At 46.7% G+C, this 15,742-nt stretch overlaps 1 protein-coding gene across 1 annotated transcript in view; it reads right to left on the bottom strand.

The window, feature by feature from the left end:
- Positions 1-15,742, bottom strand: part of atp10a (ATPase phospholipid transporting 10A) — a 225,889-nt gene that overhangs the window by 79,810 nt on the left and 130,337 nt on the right. Inside the window, exons 9-10 of the mRNA XM_055941116.1 lie at positions 13,268-13,462; positions 11,163-11,727 (exon numbers count right to left, since the gene is read on the bottom strand). Coding sequence (XP_055797091.1) covers positions 11,163-11,727; positions 13,268-13,462 — 760 coding nt within the window. The remainder of the gene's footprint in view (positions 1-11,162; positions 11,728-13,267; positions 13,463-15,742) is intronic.

The raw sequence follows: 15,742 nt of genomic DNA, 5'->3' as shown, positions 1-15,742 counted from the left end.
TAGCTCTACCCTGTCTGGAGAGGAGTAACCTAACGTAGCTTTACTCTGGAGAGGAGTAACCTAACGTAGCTCTACCCTGTCTGGAGAGGAGTAACCTAACGTAGCTCTACTCTGGAGAGGAGTAACCTAACGTAGCTCTACCCTGTCTGGAGAGGAGTAACCTAACGTAGCTCTACCCTGTCTGGAGAGGAGTAACCTAACGTAGCTCTACTCTGGAGAGGAGTAACCTAACGTAGCTCTACTCTGGAGAGGAGTAACCTAACGTAGCTCTACCCTGTCTGGAGAGGAGTAACCTAACGTAGCTCTACTCTGGAGAGGAGTAACCTAACGTAGCTCTACTCTGGAGAGGAGTAACCTAACGTAGCTCTACTCTGGAGAGGAGTAACCTAACGTAGCTCTACTCTGGAGAGGAGTAACCTAACGTAGCTCTACTCTGGAGAGGAGTAACCTAACGTAGCTCTACCCTGTCTGGAGAGGAGTAACCTAACGTAGCTCTACTCTGGAGAGGAGTAACCTAACGTAGCTCTACCCTGTCTGGAGAGGAGTAACCTAACGTAGCTCTACCCTGTCTGGAGAGGCGTAACCTAGCGTAGCTCTACCCTGTCTGGAGAGGAGTAACCTAACGTAGCTCTACCCTGGAGAGGAGTAACCTAACGTAGCTCTACTCTGGAGAGGTGTAACCTAACGTAGCTCTACTCTGGAGAGGAGTAACCTAACGTAGCTCTACCCTGTCTGGAGAGGAGTAACCTAACGTAGCTCTACTCTGGAGAGGAGTAACCTAACGTAGCTCTACTCTGGAGAGGAGTAACCTAACGTAGCTCTACTCTGGAGAGGAGTAACCTAACGTAGCTCTACTCTGGAGAGGAGTAACCTAACGTAGCTCTACTCTGGAGAGGAGTAACCTAACGTAGCTCTACTCTGGAGAGGAGTAACCTAACGTAGCTCTACTCTGGAGAGGAGTAACCTAACGTAGCTCTACCCTGTCTGGAGAGGAGTAACCTAACGTAGCTCTACTCTGGAGAGGAGTAACCTAACGTAGCTCTACTCTGGAGAGGAGTAACCTAACGTAGCTCTACCCTGTCTGGAGAGGAGTAACCTAACGTAGCTCTACTCTGGAGAGGAGTAACCTAACGTAGCTCTACTCTGGAGAGGTGTAACCTAACGTAGCTCTACCCTGGAGAGGAGTAACCTAACGTAGCTCTACTCTGGAGAGGAGTAACCTAACGTAGCTCTACTCTGGAGAGGAGTAACCTAACGTAGCTCTACTCTGGAGAGGAGTAACCTAACGTAGCTCTACTCTGGAGAGGAGTAACCTAACGTAGCTCTACCCTGTCTGGAGAGGAGTAACCTAACGTAGCTCTACTCTGGAGAGGAGTAACCTAACGTAGCTCTACTCTGGAGAGGAGTAACCTAACGTAGCTCTACCCTGTCTGGAGAGGAGTAACCTAACGTAGCTCTACTCTGGAGAGGAGTAACCTAACGTAGCTCTACTCTGGAGAGGTGTAACCTAACGTAGCTCTACCCTGGAGAGGAGTAACCTAACGTAGCTCTACTCTGGAGAGGAGTAACCTAACGTAGCTCTACTCTGGAGAGGAGTAACCTAACGTAGCTCTACTCTGGAGAGGAGTAACCTAACGTAGCTTTACTCTGGAGAGGCGTAACCTAACGTAGCTCTACTCTGGAGAGGTGTAACCTAACGTAGCTCTACTCTGGAGAGGAGTAACCTAACGTAGCTCTACTCTGGAGAGGAGTAACCTAACGTAGCTCTACTCTGGAGAGGAGTAACCTAACGTAGCTCTACCCTGTCTGGAGAGGAGTAACCTAACGTAGCTCTACTCTGGAGAGGAGTAACCTAACGTAGCTCTACTCTGGAGAGGCGTAACCTAACGTAGCTCTACTCTGGAGAGGAGTAACCTAACGTAGCTCTACCCTGTCTGGAGGAGTAACCTAACGTAGCTCTACTCTGGAGAGGAGTAACCTAACGTAGCTCTACTCTGGAGAGGAGTAACCTAACGTAGCTCTACCCTGGAGAGGAGTAACCTAACGTAGCTCTACTCTGGAGAGGAGTAACCTAACGTAGCTCTACTCTGGAGAGGAGTAACCTAACGTAGCTCTACTCTGGAGGCGTAACCTAACGTAGCTCTACTCTGGAGAGGAGTAACCTAACGTAGCTCTACTCTGGAGAGGAGTAACCTAACGTAGCTCTACTCTGGAGAGGAGTAACCTAACGTAGCTCTACTCTGGAGAGGAGTAACCTAACGTAGCTCTACTCTGGAGAGGAGTAACCTAACGTAGCTCTACTCTGGAGAGGAGTAACCTAACGTAGCTCTACTCTGGAGAGGAGTAACCTAACGTAGCTCTACTCTACGTCAGGTCTATTCACGTTCAGAGAGTATTCACGTTCAGAGTATTCACGTTCAGAGAGTATTCACGTTCAGAGAGTATTCACGTTCAGAGAGTATTCACGTTCAGAGTGTATTCACGTTCAGAGAGTATTCACGTTCAGAGAGTATACACGTTCAGAGAGTATTCACATTCAGAGAGTATTCACGTTCAGAGAGTATTCACGTTCAGAGAGTATTCACGTTCATAGTGTTCACATTCAGAGAGTATTCACGTTCAGAGAGTATTCACGTTCAGAGAGTATTCACGTTCAGAGAGTATTCACATTCATAGTATTCACATTCAGAGTATTCACGTTCAGAGTGTATTCACGTTCAGAGTGTATTCACGTTCAGAGAGTATTCACGTTCATAGAGTATTCACGTTCAGAGAGTATTCACGTTCAGAGAGTATTCACGTTCAGAGAGTGTTCACATTCATAGTATTTACGTTCAGAGAGTATTCACGTTCAGAGAGTATTCACGTTCAGAGAGTATTCACGTTCAGAGAGTATTCACGTTCAGAGTGTATTCACGTTCAGAGAGTATTCACGTTCAGAGAGTATTCACGTTCAGAGAGTATTCACATTCAGAGAGTATTCACGTTCAGAGAGTATTCACGTTCAGAGAGTATTCACGTTCAGAGAATATTCACGTTCAGAGAGTATTCACGTTCAGAGAGTATTCACGTTCAGAGAGTATTCACGTTCAGAGAGTATTCACGTTCAGAGAGTATTCACGTTCATAGTATTTACGTTCAGAGAGTATTCACGTTCAGAGAGTATTCACGTTCAGAGAGTATTCACAATCAGAGAGTATTCACGTTCATAGTATTTACGTTCATAGTATTTACGTTCAGAGAGTATTCACGTTCAGAGAGTATTCACGTTCAGAGAGTATTCACATTCATAGTATTCACATTCAGAGTATTCACGTTCAGAGTGTATTCACGTCAGAGAGTATTCACGTTCAGAGAGTATTCACATTCATAGTATTCACGTTCAGAGAGTATTTACGTTCAGAGAGTATTCACATTCATAGTATTTACGTTCAGAGAGTATTCACGTTCAGAGAGTATTCACATTCAGAGAGTATTCACGTTCAGAGAGTATTCACATTCATAGTATTCACATTCAGAGTATTCACGTTCAGAGTGTATTCACGTTCAGAGAGTATTCACGTTCAGAGAGTATTCACATTCATAGTATTTACGTTCAGAGAGTATTCACGTTCAGAGAGTATTCACATTCAGAGAGTATTCACATTCAGAGAGTATTCACGTTCAGAGAGTTTTCACGTTCAGAGTGTATTCACGTCAGAGAGTATTCACGTTCAGAGAGTATTCACGTTCAGAGAGTATTCACATTCATAGTATTCACGTTCAGAGAGTATTCACATTCATAGTATTTACGTTCAGAGAGTATTCACGTTCAGAGAGTATTCACATTCAGATAGTATTCACGTTCATAGTATTCACGTTCAGAGAGTATTCACATTCAGAGAGTATACACGTTCAGAGAGTATTCACGTTCTGAGAGTATTCACGTTCAGAGAGTATTCACATTCAGAGAGTATTCACGTTCATAGTATTCACGTTCTGAGAGTATTCACGTTCAGAGAGTATTCACGTTCAGAGAGTATTCACGTTCAGAGAGTATTCACGTTCAGAGAGTATTCACATTCAGAGAGTATTCACGTTCATAGTATTCACGTCAGAGAGTATTCACGTTCATAGAGTATTCACGTTCAGAGAGTATTCACGTTCTGAGAGTATTCACATTCAGAGAGTATTCACGTTCATAGTATTCACGTTCAGAGAGTATTCACGTTCAGAGTGTATTCACGTTCAGAGAGTATTCACGCCACATTTTGTTGTATTACTGCCCGAATTTAAAATTGATTCAATTGAGATGTGTCACTGGCCCACACACACACACACACAATACCCCATAAAGCCAAAGTGGAATTATATTTTTCAAAATCTTTACAAATTAATAAAAAATGAAGAGCTGAAATGTCTTGATTCAATAAGTATCAACCCCTTTGTTATAGCGATGCCTAAATAAGTTCAGGAGTAAAAATCTGCTTAACAAGTCACATAATAAGTTGCATTGACTCGCTCTGTTCAATAATAGTGTTGAACATGATTTTTAAATGACTACCTCATCTCTGTACCCCGGTCAAGCAGTGCATTTCAAACACAGATTCAACCAAAGACCAGGGAGGTTTTTCCAATGCCTCAAAGAAGGGCACAGGATTGGTAGATTGGTCCAAAAAATGAAGGCTCCTATGCAGTTACTACAGTAGGTGGCAGTATAGGCCTCTCCAACCCAGCTCCTCTTTAAATGTTCCAATCCTCCTTTCTGTAAATGTAACTCTAGCAGGAAAACCACATCTCTTTAAAAGCTGCAATATGTCACTTTTTGGCCGACCCCGACCAAATTCACATAGCATTGTGAGTTATAGATCTGTCATTCTCATTGAAGGCAAGTCTCTAAGAAGCGGTAGATCTGTTCTTGTTGCGCTATTTCTATGCTGCCCGTTCTTAAGTTTAGTTTTTGCGTCTTTTACGTTCGGTTTGTACACCAGCTTCAAAACAGCTGAAAATACAATATTATTGAAAATATATTTCACAGCTGTTCAGATTGTACAATGATATTCTTTACACTATACATTGCTTGTTTTGTTACACAAACTGAAATTAGGCGAACTATTAGAACTTTAGCAACCAGGAAATGGCAGAGCTATTTCTGCATAGTGCATCTTTAAATGTCCAAGAACATTCATCTTTTAATTGTTGTTGTTGTCAACATGGAGCCGGTGCACATTCCATGTAATACGTTGGATTTTGTTGGTCTTTACTAGTACAGAATCCAAGTAAACGTTGTAAACCTCGTCTGTTCCGTCTATCACTGAAGAACCAGATAAAACATGACATATGAAGGCGGTGGAGATTCCATTGAACGGGAGAGTCATAGTGTGAATACATAGTTACTGTATACATTACAATATATTGATGTTTTGTGTTGTATGACAATAATGTATGGTGCCCTCTGCCTATAGGCGGCCCTCTGCCTATTGGCGGCCCTCTGCCTATTGGCTGCCCTCTGTCTATTGGCTGCTCTCTGTCTATTGGGTGCCCTCTGCCTATTGGGTGCCCTCTGCCTATTGGGTGCCCTCTGCCTATTGGTGCCCTCTGCCTATTGGTGCCCTCTGCCTATTGGCTGCTTATTCAAGCCAGACAGTTTTTTTTTCTTGGGGCGGGGGGGGGGGGGGGCTCAGTCTTGGTCTCTACTTCCTGTTGAGAGTTATATTAATAGAATACACAAAATTTGGATATGTATCTACAGTCACTTAATAAGCCCTTGTCAGCAACAAAAGGTCTAGATTGGTAAGTCAGTCTAGCGGCCAGATATCTAAACTTAGTAGTATTCATGATCAAATTACCAACCCGGGTGGGGCCCATTGATCATTAGTTATATACTGAACAAAATATATACAAACGCAACACGCAACAATTTAAAGAAAGTAGTAATCATGATCAAATTAGGCCTATTCAGAGCTGGGCTGAGACACAGGGTAGGTCTATTCAGAGCTGGGCTGAGACACAGGGTAGGCCTATTCAGAGCTGGGCTGGGGGCTGAGACACAGGGTAGGCTTATTCAGAGCTGGGCTGAGACACAGGGTAGACCTATTCAGAACTGGGCTGGGACACAGGGTAGGCCTATTCAGAGCTGGGCTGAGACACAGGGTAGGCCTATTCAGAGCTGGGCTGAGACACAGGGTAGGCCTATTCAGAGCTGGGCTGAGACACAGGGTAGGTCTATTCAGAGCTGGGGGCTGAGACACAGGGTAGGCCTATTCAGAGCTGGGCTGAGACACAGGGTAGACCTATTCAGAGCTGGGCTGAGACACAGGGTAGACCTATTCAGAGCTGGGCTGAGACACAGGGAGCTGGGCTGAGACACAGGGAGCTGGGCTGGGGGATGAGGAACAGAGCTGGGCTGGGGGATGAGGAACAGAGTTGGGCTGGGGGATGAGGAACAGAGCTGGGCTGGGGGATGAGGAACAGAGCTGGGCTGGGGGATGAGGAACAGAGCTGGGCTGGGGGATCTGTAAAAAGCTGGACTGAGATGGCATATAAATGTGAAGCATCCCGTTGGCATTTCCAGTCACCCCCAAATATGGTGATGAGAGGAAGCCAAGTGGCTGGCAGTTGGGAAAGATGGAGCAGGATGGATTTTGGCCGACATTCTGCAAATGTTCTCATCTATCAAACATCTCAACACAGTTCTCTCTAACCAAAACCTGAATCTGTTACGACCGGAGTGACGTTTTGTAGAGTGCAAGGGGCGAATTGAGTTATTGCACACGCGCACTTCAGAGTACGCATTCCCTCACAGAAATACGTGCTATAAACGCACCAATAGGATCTTAGCTCGTGCTCGGCTCTGCCCACCTCCTTGCTTGTTCTGCTCCCGTTAGGAAACAACAGGCTGTAGTTTATCTTGGGTTAGTTATAAAACATCTTTGACACTATTCAGAAACAACAGGCTGTAGTTTATCTTGGGTTAGTTATAAAACATCTTTGACACTATTCAGAGGAGCTGGTCTAGGGGGTGAGATCGAGAACTCTGTCCCAAAGGACTTGGCCTCGCTCTATAAACTAAACTACAAAAAAGGTCCCACACATCCTGAAATGTCAACTTAGTAAAAAGCCCGTGAGATTGGGCCACAGAGAGCCGTTCGAATGATGGACCTTCAGAACCCTCTAACACCAAGGTTGTGTCCCAAATGACAACCTCTTATGGGCCCTGGTCAAAAGTAAACAACTATTTACTGCTTCTACACCTGCACGTGCTTCTACACCTGCATTCTAGCTGTTTGGGGTTTTAGGCTGGGTCTCTGTACAGCACTTCGAGATATTAGCTGAAGTACGAAGGGCTATATAAAATAAACTTGATTGATTGATTGATTGATTTAGGGAGTAGGGTGCCGTTTGGGACTGGAAAATCAATATCATCGTTCACAAATGAATCCAGGATCGTTTCCGAGTAACTGAGAAAAGATGGCAGAATAAAAACAGCACCAACCTTCTCTCTGGATTTACGGCAGTTACCAAGGTTACCAAGGTGCGGTTACCAAGGGTACCAAGGTGTGGTTACCAAGGTTACCAAGATGCAGTTACCAAGGTTACCAAGGTGCAGTTACCAAGGTTACCAAGGTGCAGTTACCAAGGTGCGGTTACCAAGGTTACCAAGGTGCAGTTACCAAGGTGCAGTTACCAAGGTGCAGTTACCAAGGTGCAGTTACCAAGGTGCAGTTACCAAGGTGCAGTTACCAAGGTTACCAAGGTGCAGTTACCAAGGTTACCAAGGTGCAGTTACCAAGGTTACCAAGGTGCAGTTACTAAGGTTCCCAAGGTGCAGTTACCAAGGTTACCAAGGTGCAGTTACCAAGGTGCAGTTACCAAGGTTACCAAGGTGCAGTTACCAAGGTGCTTTATTCAAGGTGATACAAGGATAACTTTCTATTACAGTTCGACCTGCCTTCATGTATGACTTGCTGAGATCAGCATTCACACAGGTCCAATACTGAATACATTATTGCAGGGTAAGGACAACGTTTTTGATTCGTCACAGAAACCCTGTTGCATTTACTGGCAGGGTCACACTGCAATGGGGTACCATGTCTTCAAAAAGCCTGTCACAACTGCTCCACTGAATACGTTACTTAAAAAAAAAAAAAAATTCTGCTTCACAAAACGTTCTTCCAAACATCGCTGCCACACCAAAGACTTCCAAGTCAGGTTCACACTCAGCCATTTTAAAACCCAACTCTGTGGTTTTCCTATGGTCCTGGAAAACGTCACTTCACTGCGTTGTCAGAGAGAGGGACGGCATGGCAGGGAGCCTTGCTAAGCAATCCTGGACAGGTGTCTGGTGACGGTGTGTACACAGAATTAGTGAAAAAGGCGCCTCTGTAGCTCTTTGCGTTCCTGGACGACTAACGATGTGTATGTGTGTGTGTGTGTGTGTGTGTGTGTGTGTGTGTGTGTGTGTGTGTGTGTGTGTGTGTGTGTGTGGACCTTCGCCATTAAGGATTTTTAGACCTACTCTACATTTCTCTCCTACAACAGCCAGGAATACACCTGCTGGGCCTCATTCTCTGTCTCAGGAATACACCCGCTGGGCCTCATTCCCTGTATCAGGAATACACCCGCTGGGCCTCATTCCCTGTCTCAGGAATACACCCGCTGGGCCTCATTCCCTGTATCAGGAATACACCGCTGGGCCTCATTCCCTATATCAGGAATACACCTGCTGGGCCTCATTCCCTGTCTCAGGAATACACCCGCTGGGCCTCATTCCCTGTATCAGGAATACACCCGCTGGGCCTCATTCCCTGTATCAGGAATACACCCGCTGGGCCTCATTCCCTGTATCAGGAATACACCCGCTGGGCCTCATTCCCTGTATCAGGAAAACACCTGCTGGGCCTCATTCCCTGTCTCAGGAAAACACCTGCTGTGCCTCATTCCCTGTATCAGGAAAACACCTGCTGGGCCTCATTCCCTGTCTCAGGAAAACACCCGCTGGGCCTCATTCCCTGTCTCAGGAAAACACCCGCTGGGCCTCATTCCCTGTATCAGGAATACACCCGCTGGTGCTCATTCCCTGTATCAGGAATACACCCGCTGGGCCTCATTCCCTGTCTCAGGAATACACCCGCTGGGCCTCATTCCCTGTATCAGGAATACACCCGCTGGGCCTCATTCCCTGTATCAGGAATACACCCGCTGGGCCTCATTCCCTGTATCAGGAATACACCTGCTGGTTCATTGAATATCCCTTTGAGCATGGTGAAGTTATTAATTACACTTTGGACGGTGTATCAAAACACCCAGTCACTGCAAGGATACAGGCGTCCTTCCTAACTCAGTTGCCGGTGAAGAAGGAAACTACACAGGGATTTCACCATGAGGCCAATGGTGACTTTAAAACAGTTCCAGAGTTTAATGGCTGTGATAGAACTGAGGATGGATCAACATTGTAGTTACTCCACAATACTAACCTAAATGACAGAGTGAAAAGAAGGAAGCCTGTACAGAATAAAAAATATTCCAAAACATGCATCCTGTTTGCAACAAGGCACTAAAGTAATATTGCAAAATACAGTTGAAGTCGGAAGTTTACATACACCTCCGCCAAATACATTTAAACTCAGTTTTCACAATTCCTGACAGTTAATCCTAGTAAAAATTCCCCGTCTTTGGTCATTTAGGATCACCACTTTAAAAGTGATTTATTTCAGCTTTTATTTTCGTTCATCACATCCCCAGTGGATCAGAAGTTTACATACACTCAATTAGTATTTGGTAGCATTGACTTTAAATTGTTTCACTTGGGACAAACGTTTCGGGTAGCTTATAAGTTGGGTGAGTTTTGGACCATTCCTCCTGACAGAGCTGGTGTAACTGAGTCAGGTTTGTAGGCCTCCTTGCTCACACACGCTTTTTCAGTTCTGCCCAGAAATGTTCTATAGGATTGAGGTCAGGGCTTTGTGATGGCCACTCCAATACCTTGATTTTGTTGTCCTTAAGCCATTTTCCCACAACTTTGGAAGTATGCTTGGGGTCATTGGAAGACCCACTTGCGACCAAGCTTCAACTTCCTGACTGATGTCTTGAGATGTTGCTTCAATAGATCCACATAATTTTCCTCTCTCATGATGCCATCTATTTTGTGAAGTGCACCAGTCCCTCCTGCAGCAAAGCACCCCCACAACATGATGCTGCCACCCCCGTGCTTCACGGTTGGGATGGTGTTCTTCGGCTTGCAAGCCTCCCCCCTTTTTCCTCCAAACATAACGATGGTCATTATGGCCAAACAGTTCTATTTTTGTTTCATCAGACCAGAGGACATTTCTCCAAAAAGTACAATCTTTGTCCCCATGTGCAGTTGCAAACCGTAGTCTGTCTTTTTTATGGTGGTTTTGGAGCAGTGGCCTCTTCCTTGCTGAGCGGCCTTTCAGGTTATGTCGATATAGGACTCGTTTTACTGTGGATATAGATACTTCTGTACCTGTTTCCTCCAGCATCTTCACAAGGTCCTTTGCTGTTGTTCTGGGATTGATTTACACTTTTCGCACCAAAGTACGTTCATCTCAAGGAGACAGAACTCCTTCCTGAGCGGTATGACGGCTGCGTGGTCCCATGGTGTTTATACTTGCGTACTATTGTTTGTACAGATGAACATGGTACCTTCAGGCGTTTGGAAATTGCTCCCAAGGATGAACCAGACTTGTGGAGGTCTACATTTGTTTTCTGAAGTCTTGGCTGATTTCTTTTGATTTTCCCATGATGTCAAGCAAAGAGGCACTGAGTTTGAATGTAGGCCTTGAAATACATCCACAGGTACACCTCCAATTGACTCAAATGATGTCAATTAGCCTATCAGAAGCTTCTAAAGCCATGACATCATTTTCTGGAATTTTCCAAGCTGTTTAAAGGCACAGTCAACTTAGTGTATGTAAACTTCTGACCCACTGGAATTGTGATACAGTGAATTATAATTGAAATAATCTGTCTGTAAACAATTGTTGGAAAAATTACTTCTGTCATGTAGATGTCCTAACTGACTTGCCAAAACTATATACTAAGTTAAGGGGTATGAATACTTTCTGAAGGCACTGTATGTGAGATTATACCTAATAAACTCAAGCATCATAGTGACCAGTCCCCTACCACCCCTCCCCTGGCCTGCTGTGAGGTCCTCCTACCTGTAGGTGGCAGTGTGATGAGGTCCATGATGACAGAGTCAGCTCCTTTAGTGTAGACGGTGATCTGGTCTGTTAGCGGGTGTCTCACCACCACAGACATCCTCTTTCTGGTGGAGTCAAACCCCAGAGTGTGGAGCAGCTCAAAGCTTAGCTTCCCCAGGTGAGGTAGCTCCACCGTCACCTGATCAGGTAGCCGGCCAACCAGAGAACACTTGTAGGCACGCGCCGCATACACCAGGGCAGCCTCGTCAGGTGACTCTGCTTCGTAGCGGAGCTCTCCTTCCTCTACGGCCCCGGGCTCTCCCTCGGTAGCGTGAGGAGGGACGGGGGAGAAGGCATGCTCCAAACCACCCGGACCTCCAGGGTGATGCTCCTCATCTAACTTAGTCAGGGTGCTCTCGGCGGAGGGGGAGGAGAGGACACTGGAACATTCGCGGTGGGAGGAGCGGTTGAGGCTGGAAGAGCTGCTGCTGTTGGAGTTGGAGGTGAGACGACTGGAGGTGAAGCGCTTGATGAAGTCCTCGATAGTCTTCACTGGGGACTTCAGCCCAAACCTCATTCGCACCTGAGAGGGAGGGACAGAGGGTTAGAAACATTAGCCCAAACCTCATTCCCACCTGAGAGGGAGGGACAGAGGGTTAGAAACATTAGTAATATAGTAATGTGGTCTACTGCTGTATTTCATCATGTATTAGTAAGTAGTAATGTGGTATACTGCTCAACTTCATGTATTAGTAAGTAGTAATGTGGTATACTGCTGTATTTCATCATGTATTAGTAAGTAGTAATGTGGTATACTGCTGTATTTCATGTATTAGTAAGTAGTAATGTGGTATACTGCTGTATTTCATGTATTAGTAAGTAGTAATGTGGTATACTGCTGTATTTCATGTATTAGTAATATAGTAATGTGGTATACTGCTGTATTTCATCATGTATTAGTAAGTAGTAATGTGGTATACTGCTGTATTTCATCATGTATTAGTAAGTAGTAATGTGGTATACTGCTGTATTCCATCATGTATTAGTAAGTAGTAATGTGGTATACTGCTGTATTCCATCATGTATTAGTAAGTAGTATTGTGGTCTACTGCTGTATTTCATCATGTATTAGTAAGTAGTAATGTGGTATACTGCTGTATTTCATGTATTAGTAAGTAGTAATGTGGTATACTGCTGTATTCCATGTATTAGTAAGTAGTAATGTGGTATACTGCTGTATTTCATGTATTAGTAAGTAGTAATGTGGTATACTGCTGTATTCCATGTATTAGTAAGTAGTAATGTGGTATACTGCTGTATTCCATGTATTAGTAAGTAGTAATGTGGTATACTGCTGTATTTCATCATGTATTAGTAAGTAGTAATGTGGTATACTGCTGTATTCCATGTATTAGTAAGTAGTAATGAGGTATACTGCTGTATTCCATGTATTAGTAAGTAGTAATGTGGTATACTGCTGTATTTCATGTATTAGTAAGTAGTAATGTGGTATACTGCTGTATTTCATGTATTAGTAAGTAGTAATGTGGTATACTGCTGTATTCCATGTATTAGTAAGTAGTAATGTGGTATACTGCTGTATTTCATCATGTAAACAGCCATGAAACAGGAGGACAAAGTCTCACTTTGCTGACTTGAGTAAATTAGACCAAACTGTTACGCCTGTTGTCAGCGCCTCCAAACATGGATCAATCAGTGCAAAGCTGTTGCTGGGTATTTCTTTGTGCGATGAGCAGCTATGAAACAAAACAACAGAAATACTTTGAAAACAGCTGTTTTCAGCTGTTTTCAAGTCATAAAACTCACAGATATACTTGACTTTTGACTACTTGTATTCCCTAATGCAAATGTAATGCTGGCACTGTAGAGCCCTGCAAATTGACTACACGCTAACGTGGCTGGTGAAAGACATTGTTACCCGCCAATATCTAAATCTACCCGCGGGTGGCACGGGTGTTCATTCATGCCCTGGCCAGCATCCCTGCGGAACGCTTTCAACACCTTGTAGAGTCCCGTGCCCCGACGAATTGAGACTATTCTGAGGGCAAAAGGGGGTGCAACTCAATATTAGGAAGGTGTTCCTAATGTTTTGTACACTCTACCTTCTGTCGTGGCTGATTGGGCGATGACACCACCACTGTGTTACAGATGGTGAGGGCGATGAAGAAGTCGATGATGTCAGTGAGGTCAGAGGGCAGCTGAGACAGGGATTGGCTGTGGAACCTCTTGAAGGTCATCTGGCTGCTGCAGTGGTTGACCTTGTCCAGGAGCTGGGGGTCAGGGGTGATATCCTTCTCCTGTTGAAGAGAGATAGTAGGTTCAGACGAATGTTTTTGTCATTTTCAGGTCATGGAAATGTGTATTTTCTGCCTTTAACCTACACCACAGAAACATAACCCAGGATCAGCTATGCTGGTGCGGCAGCGTAGCCTAGTGGTTAGAGCGTTGGACTAGTAACCAAAAGGTTGCAAGTTCGAATCCCCGAGCTGACGAGGTACAAATCTGTCATTCTGCCCCTGAACAAGGAAGTTAACCCACTGTTCCTAGGCCTTCATTGAAAATAATAATTTGTTCTTAACTGACTTGCCTAGTTAAATAAAAATAAAAATGCCTTCTTCAAAGGAACAACGGTAGGAAAAGGAATCTAGGATACTTAGAATCCCACCAGATTTGACTCATCTGACTAACCAACGACCCTCTCCAACCTGCTGCCCTCTCCTACCTGCTGCCCTCTCCTACCTGCTGCCCTCTCCTACCTGCTGGCCTCTCCTACCTGCTGCCCTCTCCTACCTGCTGCCCTCTCCTACCTGCTGCCCTCTCCTACCTGCTGCCCTCTCCTACCTGCTGCCCTCTCCAACATGCTGCCCTCTCCAACATGCTGCCCTCTCCAACATGCTGCCCCCTCCTACCTGCTGCCCTCTCTAACATGCTGCCCTCTCCAACCTCTTGGCTACCTGCTGCCCTCTCCTACCTGCTGCCCTCTCCTACCTGCTGCTCTCCAACCTCTTGGCTACCTGCTGCCCTCTCCTACCTGCTGCCCTCTCCTACCTGCTGCCCTCTCCAACATGCTGCCCTCTCCAACATGCTGCCCTCTCCTACCTGCTGCCCTCTCCAACATGCTGCCCTCTCCAACATGCTGCCCTCTCCAACATGCTGCCCCCTCCTACCTGCTGCCCCCTCCTACCTGCTGCCCTCTCTAACATGCTGCCCTCTCCAACCTCTTGGCTACCTGCTGCCCTCTCCTACCTGCTGCCCTCTCCTACCTGCTGCTCTCCAACCTCTTGGCTACCTGCTGCCCTCTCCTACCTGCTGCCCTCTCCTACCTGCTGCCCTCTCCTACCTGCTGCCCTCTCCAACATGCTGCCCTCTCCTACCTGCTGCCCTCTCCAACCTCTTGGCTACCTGCTGCCCTCTCCTACCTGCTGCCCTCTCCTACCTGCTAACCTCTCCTACCTGCTGGATTCTCCTACCTGCTGGATTCTCCAACATGCTGCCCTCTCCAACATGCTGCCCTCTCCTACCTGCTGCCTTCTCCTACCTGCTGCCCTCTCCTACCTGCTGCCCTCTCCTACCGGCTGCCCTCTCCTACCTGCTGCCCTCTCCTACCTGCTGGCCTCTCCAACCTCTTGGCTACCTGCTGGCGTCTCCAACCTGCTGCCCTCTTCAACCTCTTGGCTACCTGCTGGCCTCTCCAACCTGCTGGCCTCTCCAACATGCTGCCCTCTCCAACATCTTGGCTACCTGCTGCCCTCTCCTACCTGCTGCCCTCTCCTACCTGCTGCCCTCTCCAACATGCTGCCCTCTCCAACATGCTGCCCTCTCCTACCTGCTGCCCTCTCCTACCTGCTGCCCTCTCCAACCTCTTGGCTACCTGCTGGCCTCTCCAACATGCTGCCCTCTCCAACATCTTGGCTACCTGCTGCCCTCTCCTACCTGCTGCCCTCTCCAACCTGCTTCCCTCGCCAACCTGATGCCCTCTCCAACCTGCTGGCCTCTCCAACCTGCTGGCCTCTCCTACCTGCTGGCCTCTCCTACCTGCTGGCCTCTCCTACCTGCTGGCCTCTCCAACCTCTTGGCTACCTGCTGCCCTCTCCTACCTGCTGCCCTCTCCAACCTGCTGCCCTCTCCAACCTGCTGCCCTCTCCAACCTGCTGGCCTCTCCAACCTGCTGGCCTCTCCTACCTGCTGGCCTCTCCTACCTGCTGGCCTCTCCTACCTGCTGGCCTCTCCTACCTGCTGGCCTCTCCTACCTGCTGGCCTCTCCTACCTGCTGCCCTCTCTTACATGCTGCCCTCTCCAACATGCTGCCCTCTCCAACATGCTGCCCTCTCCAACATGCTGCCCTCTCCTACCTGCTACCCTCTCCTACCTGCTACCCTCTCCAAAATGCTGGCCTCTCCAACCTGCTGGCCTCTCCAACATGCTGGCCTCTCCAACCTCTTGGATACCTGCTGCCCTCTCCAACCTCTTGGCAACATGCTGCCCTCTCCAACCTGCTGGCCTCTCCAACATGCTGCCTTCTCCTACCTGCTGCCCTCTCCTACCTGCTGCCCTATCCAACATGCTGCCCTATCCAA

The sequence above is a fragment of the Salvelinus fontinalis genome, chromosome 12, assembly GCF_029448725.1.
Source record: "Salvelinus fontinalis isolate EN_2023a chromosome 12, ASM2944872v1, whole genome shotgun sequence".
Classification (NCBI taxonomy): Eukaryota; Metazoa; Chordata; class Actinopteri; order Salmoniformes; family Salmonidae; genus Salvelinus; species Salvelinus fontinalis.
The sequence above is the reverse complement of the archived record's forward strand: the minus strand, read 5'-3'. Positions and strand labels throughout refer to the sequence as shown.